We start from the raw sequence: 8,288 nt of genomic DNA, 5'->3' as shown, positions 1-8,288 counted from the left end.
ACAATTCTAAGTATTAGAAAAATAAGTATGTATATTTGAAACTGTGTCACAAATTTAAAAAACAAAATAAAAAATTGGCATAAAAACGACAACTTGTTGGAGCTGTTTTTGACACATGATCATCGAACAGTCTGAGACTGAAACCACATTACAAAGACTTTATGAACATTACGAAGCATAAGATTAAGTTCAAAATAGAACATTATTCACTCACTGTGGGAAGAGTCAGAAGCTGCTGGTCCACCTCTGATACACCTCAGCAGCGGTAGCAGCTACCTCCCACTCAGCAGCAGTAGCAGCTACCTCCCACTCAGCAGCAGTAGCAGCTACCTCCCGCTCAGCAGCAGCAGCTACCTCCCATTCAGCAGCAGCTACCTTCTGCTCAGCAGCAGCTACCTCCCGCTCAGCAGCAGTAGCAGCTACCTCCCTTTCAGCAGCAGCAGCAGCTACCTCCATTTCAGCAGCAGCAGCAGCTACCTCCCATTACAATAACTATAATAATTATATCACAAAACAAAACACACACACACACACACACACCAACAGGAAAGTATTACCAAAAAGCAACTGACCTGAAAAAAATGATCTTAAAGATCATAATAATTCTGGAAAAATATATATTTTTCACATATAAGTATTATATTTGACAGCACAAACACACACACAAACATGAATCCATTCATAAATTCACACAACACAATCTTCTCGCTGTTGTTCCAGTTTTAGTGCACATGTTGCTTTTCTGTTTGGAGAGGGGGACACGAAATAAAACTGGAACACAGACAAGGTTGTGTTTGAGTCCTAACTTTGACATTTTAGGACAGATTTTAAGGACACAGTTCCTCTCAGAGGGTTCCCCTCACTCAGAGCCTTCTGAATTTCCAGATACAGATACTAAACCTGGAACCAAACAGAGAAGATCCGCCTGCTACGACAGTATGACAGCTACCTCCCATTTTGCAGCAGTAGCAGCCATCTCCCACTCAGCAGCAGTAGCAGCTACCTCCCGTTACACAGCAGTAGCAGTTAACTCCCATTCAGCAGCAGCAGCAGCAACCTCCCATTCAGCAGCAGCAGGTACCTCCTGCTCAGCAGCAGCTACCTCCATTATCCACTGCTCATCTCCATCATCTGAGGAGCCTGACTTTATTTGTTTCAGCAGTGGAACCAATCACACAACTAAAGTACATTTTACTTCAGTTTCAGTGCTTTTGTTCCAAATTTAGTAATGATGTTCCAAATTTAGTAATGATGTTCGAAATTAAGTAATGATGTTCCAAATTTAGTAATGATGTTCCAAAGTTAGTATATTTGTTGTTCCAATTTTAGTAATGATGTTACGATTTAAAAATATTTTTGTTCCAAATTTAGTAATGATGTTCGAAATTAAGTAATGATGTTCCAAATTTAATAATGACGTTCCAAATTTAGTATATTTGTTGTTCCAATTTTAGTAATGATGTTACGATTTAAAAATATTTTTGTTCGAAATTAAGTAATGATGTTCGAAATTTAGTAATGATGTTCGAAATTAAGTAATGATGTTCGAAATTTAGTAATGATGTTCGAAATTAAGTAATGATGTTCGAAATTTAGTAATGATGTTCGAAATTAAGTAATGATGTTCCAAATTTAGTAATGATGTTCGAAATTAAGTAATGATGTTCCAAATTTAGTGATGATGTTCCACATTTAGTATATTTGTTGTTCCAATTTTAGTAATGACGTTACAATTTAAAAATATTTTGTTCCAAATGAAGTAATGCTGTTCCAAATTTAGCAATGATGTTCGAAATTAAGTAATGATGTTCCGATTTGAACTTATTTGTTGTTCCAATTTTAGTAATTATTTTCCAATTTAAGTAAATTTTTGGTCCAATTTGAATTATATTTCAATTTTAGCATGCACGTTCCCATTTTTAAAAAACTTATTTAGGGTTAAAAATAAGGAACGCTTCATGAATTTGCGTGTCATCCTTGCGCCCCTGGAAATGCCATCGTCTCTGTGCCAACAAGGGCTTGTTGGGTCACTCATGTTCCAACAGCGTCGGCCAATCACACGATCCCAACTTTTGGGCGTCCAATCAGAAGGCTCGATTTGACTCAACAAGCCACCTCGCGATCGCCATCTTGGATTCTCCCCTTTTGGCGCTCAGTTCAAGATCGGACCCCACGGAGTCAAGTTCGTGAGTACAGCATTTGTCATATTTTTACGAATTGTGAGCAGCAAAACGTTGCCAATCGCGCCGTGTCAACGGCGGTGTTTTTTTTCCCGGTCCTTCGCAGCCCCCGTTCGCGATTTCGGAGGCATTAACGTTGGCACGGACTTGCGTTTTGACCGGAGTTTTATCACCGCGACGGAATCAATCGTGTACATTATTTATCGCCGCAGCGCGTAAACCGACAATTAGCAGAGCTGAGCACAGTCTCTTAATGAGACACGAGCTAACGGTGACCCGCAGTCTGACACAACTTGCCGTGCCGTCGGCGCCGGTTTAATATTGCATCATGTTTCATCATTCATTCATTCATTCATTCATTCATTCACTCACTCATTCATTCACGTGTGTATTTCAGCAGTCCGGAGGAGTGTTACACAGCTGCTTAATCAGACACATCCAGATGTTTATTTCATACAGATAATAAGGTTAGAACATCTGTGATAATGTAATGAAGAGGTTTCTTTTGTATTCTTTTGTACATAAAAGAGACCTGAGTCCAGAGATGTGCTGTTTCCTCACTGTCATTACAGATTTTGAAGATTTAAGGAGAACCTTAACTGTAAGTCCGAGGCTACGCGTCATTTATCGTCATCTTGTCTTCTTTATGATGATCATAAAGTATTTCCTGCCAGTATTCTGCTAACGTTCATTTTCTCTGTTTAGATGGAACATCCTACTTTTAGGAGGGCCCCTAACGGGACCCTCCTGTTAAGGGCCTCTTCAGAGGCCCAGGCTGTAGGCCTGCTGCGGGTTGCCGGGGGCCAGGCCCCATACCGGGCAAAGAAGCCGGAGGAGGTGGATGCAGAGGCACAGGCCCACGTCACCTCCGAGGGTGGCAACACCGCCAACGCCACCCTCGTCCTGAGCCGGTGGAAGGTCCAGTTCGGGAGATACCAGGGCAAGACCTTCCACTGGCTCCTGGAGAATGACGTGGTCTACGCTGTGAACCTGGTCGCCTCCCACCAGAAGGAGCGAGAGAGGACAGGGTCTCAGTCCCCACTGACGGCCAACAAGGTGACGTCCTTTGATCTGATACGCATCATACAATTAGAGGAGTGTCCAGTTTTAACCTCCCTCTGTGAACCTACAGGACGCCTTCACCCGCGCCTCCTCGGCGTATCCTGACTTTGTGGAGGCGGTCAGGTTCCACCGTGCGTTCGAGGAGGCGCGGGTGAGGTCCCTCCAGCCCGGACAGGAGGGACAGGCACTTGTTGGCTTTGGGGACTTTAAGTTCGAGACCCTGCAGGCCCTGTATGAGTCTGAGGACTCCAAAAAGATCCGGTACATTATTGCAACGTTTGAATTCTATTTTTTCATTTATTTGCTCAACTGACTATTGATGACAATAATCATGTGACCAATTGTCTGATTTGTATAGATTTGTCAACTACCTCCGGAGGATGGCGCCAGCTCCTGGCTCGCAGATGGAGAACGCCGTCCGCTATGTCCGGCAGAGAGACAGACAGAGAGCGAGGGCTGCTGCAGCCACCGCCACCACCACCGCCACCACCAGCAAAGCTGCAGCCACCGCCACTGCCACGACCAGCAAGGCTGCGGCCACCGCCACCGCCAGCAGCAGCAGCAGCAGCAGCAGCAGCAGCAGCAGCTCAGCCTCTGTCTCCGCCGCAAGCCAGAGAGCCAGGAGTGCACGACAGTATGTATTATTTTACTATAAAGTTGTCTGAGCTTGATGTACCTGGATGACTTCTGTTTAGAAATATATATATAAATATGAATATATGATATATAAATATATAAAAATATTGTAAATAGGTGTGTTTTTATCATATTGTCTCCTCACTGTAGATGGTTTTGTGTGTCCTTTTTTTCTTGGTAAAGGCCTCTTGGTTCTGCGCTTATGCCTTTGTCTCCGGCGGCGTTCTCTGTCTGCGGTGGAAATGCAGGCCAAAATCAAGCGTATCTGCATCTGTGAGGGAGAGAAAGGAGCATATATCAATATAATACATATGTCAAAAAATAAAAAGTGAGGCAGAGAAGACTTCAGTGTGGAGCTTCTTGGATTTTCACCTCTTGTCATTCGAACACCATGTCACCTGACGACTTTCTCTTTTCTTTCTTTCCTTGTGTCCACCGTGTCGCGCTGGAGAACACATTCTACTCATGTTCCTGGATATGAATTATGGATCACAGCATGTAAATATCATCTTAAACTGTCTTACAAGGCTTACTTCTTGTTGCCAGTAGGTGGCGCAGTACTATGACACCTAACTGGCATGTTAATGCTTTCGACCTTATGTTTTTATATTATCCATAAAGTGCGTTACTTGGAATGACCTTCGCCACACACTTACCAAACAGAAACATATTGCTATTCATAACTCTAGAATGATTGTGTAGAGTGGCTTTATCATTGCAGAATAAGTCACAGCATATCCAAGCCGGACTTAGTAGGAAATGTGTCGTGAGCGAGCAAAAGATGAGCTGCTATCAGTCTTTTTCAGTCATTTAATGCTGATGACACGTGAAAGTCAGATGGTTGTCAGGAAGTGAAGAACAGCGGTTTGGAATCATTGGAAATGGAGGAAAGTGAATACAAGGACCTGCACACAGCAGCTATCCTCAGAACATTTTTAGACGCATTAGATATGATCCCATCATTAAAAGTGATTTTTCCCACGGTTGACTGATTTTCCTGAGATGGAGGCGATCCATATCACAAAGAATTCACTTCCACATCTGTGTTTCATGTGGTAAATGCGCAATGTGTATACGCAATGTCTATATTTTACTCAAATTTACTGACAAACATTACATTTCAGTGGTGCGACAGTGTAGCTCGCCATTTAATTGGATGGCTGTCCTTGTCTCAATATACAGGTGGAGAAATGCCCCCTTTCAGGTGGAGATATGCCCCCTTTCAGCTAAATGCAAAACATCGATATTATTTATAATCTATGACATAGACCTATATCACAAAAAGTGTGAGAATTTTCAACTGCCTCTGCACAGAAGCAGTTGAAAGTTCCGGAACTCGGAATGTATGATGTGAGTGTGATGTCACGGAGAAAACATTTGGCCACAGTCTCAGAGGTTCTAGTTTACCTAAATATCACAAGATATTACACACTTCTCACAAAGCCACGCAACAAATGTTCTATTGTTAATCAAAGAGGATTTTTCAGTTATATTTTATGAGATGTGAAGAAATGTTCAGTTCCAAAGCTGATATTGGTCTTGTTTAGTTTAAGGTCCCTCAAAGTTTAGCATATCTGGCGTTTAATTTTCACTTACATTTGAATGTGAAATCTGCGGTCCGATCTCCGCTCTGTGCTGCCATGATGACAAAAGAGTTTTGAGAATAACCGGTGTGCAAGGAATCTTGGGAAATGGAAGGCCGCGAAGGATAGTAGCGATGTGTCCTCCAAAAAGAGGGAAAATAAGGCCGCATTTGTGGGCTGCTCAAGGAGGGGCCTTCGAATTGTGACCAAATGGGACAGCCTTTGCGCAGCACTAGGACATAATCGGCCTTCGAATGCAGCCTCCGAAGAATGCAGACCCTGAACTGGGACACAGCTATAGACTGCAGCACAAAAAACAGCTGCAACTTGATGACATCATAGACTGAAGCCCAGTCATCAGCTGATGACTCATGACATCACAGACTGCAGCGCAATCGACAGCTGATGACGTGATGACATCACAGACTGCAGCCCAAACAACAGCTGATGACTTGATGACATCATAGACTGCACCCCAAACATCAGCTGATGACTTGATAACATTATAGACTGCAGCCCAAAGAACAGCTGATGACTTGATAACATCATAGACTGTAGCCCAAACAACACTTGATGACACTGTACACTGCAGTCCGAATAACAATGGATGAATTGATGACATCACAGACTGCAGCCTGTACATTACTTAATGACTTGATGACATCATAGACTTCAGCACATACAACAGCTGATGACATAATGACATCACAGACTACAGCCCAACCAACAGGTTATGACTTGATGACATCTTAAGCCATAATAGCAGTTTAGTGACCCTAGTTTCGTTAGTGTGTATATTCCTGGAGCACACGTTTCTTGTGCTCAGTTGAAATCCCCGTCCGTGTAACGGGGAGGAGGGAGAGGTGGCAGAGCTTTCTGCCCGATCCGGCGGCGGTGGTTTTGAGTCCGTTCAGACCTGCCACTCTGGCTCTGCTTCCTCTCTCTGGAATTCATATTTAAGTCGTAATTTCTGATCAATGACTCTAGGATCCTCATTGAGTGCTTATCCTTTTTACTGTTCACCACCTTGGTTCTGTTGAACTGCACTACGCCAATCCCGTTGCCTCTCCGGAGCATTACTGCTCCCTTGTTTCCCAGCTTTCCCGGATCCTGGCCACAACCTTGGCTGTGCCTGATCATTGTGAAATCTGTGCTGATGCTGTGATCCTGCCTTTGGTTGTGCTCGTGCTGTGACTGCACTGATTCTGTACCCCCCGCTCGCCCTGATCGTGCTCTTAGTCCCGGTTGCTCCGATGCTGCGGTCATACCTTTGGACACCTCCGTATCAATATATGCATGAGACTCATGCACTCATCATCCTATGCTGCTCTTCCTGAGGTTTCTTCCCTTTTTTTCCCCGTTACAGGGGTTCTTTTTTCAGGAGTTTTTCCTTGGGTGATGTGAGGGTCTAAGGGCAGAGGGTTTTGTGATAATGGGCTCTATAAATAAAATTGACTTGACTTGACTTTACTTGTACTTTAACTCAAGTAATAACTCAATAACTTTCACTTGGATTAACATTTGGCCAGGAGTATCTATACTCTCACTCAACGAATAGAGTACCTTGTCCACTACTACCCACAATGCAGCTGGCCAGTGTGTTTGTGTCCAGCTCAGAGTTGCATTTTTCCCTCAGATGTCATGGCATGAGATGGATGTGTGGAGCTGCACTATGTCTGAAAGATATTCCCCGCAGTAACTGTGGGGACAGAAAAGGACAGTGTGAATGTCGTCCTATCCACTCTGCATGTCCTCTCTGCTGGAGTCGAGCAAACACTGACACCACTCAGCTTATCAGCTCTCTCTGCGCTCACCACATCCTCATGTCTTTATCTCATCATCAAGGGAAACTTTCAGCAGTGAGACGTGACAGAGACACATCGTGCGTGTTTGTATCTACATCCGTAGAACATCCCCGGCATGGACTCTGCCTTGTCGTGGTGCTGGGGCTTGTGTGCCTCAGTGATCCAGACTTTCAAAGATGTTCCAACAGAACAGAGCATACTCCTGACTTCACAAACAGGAGTATGCTCTGCTCTATTGGAGTGTCTTTGAATGTCTTCTGTGGAGAGGCCAGACCAAAGAGTCTGACGGAAAAAAAACTTGCCCCTACCACTTTGCGCCCCCTTGATGCTCTTAGCTGAGTGTCACCTCGGGTCCAAGCATTTACTTTTAGAGTGTTCAAATCAGGCCTGGTCGCCTGAATACCGCAGCTAGGAATAGAATAGGACTCCGGATCTATTTTGTGGGTTTTCTCTCTGAATTGGGGCTGTGATTAAGAGGGACGGCCAGGGGTATTCGTATTGTTGGCTAGAGGTAAAATTTTTTGATAGCGAAAGCATTTGCTAAGAATGTTTTCATTTATCAAAAAAGTTGGAGGTTTGAAGATGATCGGACACCATCGTAGTTCCGAACATAAACGATGCCAACTAGCGATCTGGCAGCGTTATTCCCATGACCCATCGGAACAGCATCCGGGAAACCAAAGTCTTTGGGTTCCGGGGGGGAGTAGGTTGCAAAGCTGAAACTTAAAGGAATTGACGGAAGGGGACCACCAGGAGTGGAGCCTGCGGCTAAATTTGACTCAACACGGGAAACCTCACCCGGAACCCGGAAAAGATCCACAGAATGATAGCTCTTTCTCGATTCGAAGCGATTTGTCTGGTTATTTGTCATAACAGATAAGATTGCGGCATGTTAACTAGTTACACGGCCCCTTGGACAAGGTCAACAAAGACAAGGCTCTCCCAGTCACAAGGGTTTATGCAACAAAAAGTCCCACATCAGAGCCAGCTGTGAATTCCTCTGATTGGCTAACGCTAAGATG

At 44.1% G+C, this 8,288-nt stretch overlaps 1 protein-coding gene across 1 annotated transcript; it reads left to right on the top strand.

Moving 5' to 3' along the window:
* Positions 1 to 2,885: 2,885 nt before the first annotated feature.
* Positions 2,886 to 4,648, top strand: LOC148185569 (uncharacterized). The gene is made up of 4 exons (XM_088074124.1): positions 2,886 to 3,236; positions 3,313 to 3,503; positions 3,601 to 3,876; positions 4,600 to 4,648. Exons 1-4 carry the CDS (start codon positions 2,886 to 2,888, stop codon positions 4,646 to 4,648), a joined length of 867 nt encoding a protein of 288 aa, XP_087930250.1.
* The last annotated feature ends 3,640 nt before the right edge of the window (positions 4,649 to 8,288 follow it).

This window comes from Plectropomus leopardus, chromosome 24 (assembly GCF_026936395.1).
Source record: "Plectropomus leopardus strain MGB_pleo_1.0 chromosome 24, ASM2693639v1, whole genome shotgun sequence".
Lineage (NCBI taxonomy): Eukaryota > Metazoa > Chordata > Actinopteri > Perciformes > Serranidae > Plectropomus > Plectropomus leopardus.
The sequence above is the reverse complement of the archived record's forward strand: the minus strand, read 5'-3'. Positions and strand labels throughout refer to the sequence as shown.

Coding starts and splice junctions, on each gene's coding strand:
- LOC148185569 (XM_088074124.1), top strand. CDS start 2,886: ATGGAACATCCTACTTTTAGGAGGGCCCCTAACGGGACCCTCCTGTTA. Junction 3,237..3,312: donor CCCCACTGACGGCCAACAAG/GTGACGTCCTTT, acceptor GTGAACCTACAG/GACGCCTTCACCCGCGCCTC. Junction 3,504..3,600: donor GAGGACTCCAAAAAGATCCG/GTACATTATTGC, acceptor TGATTTGTATAG/ATTTGTCAACTACCTCCGGA.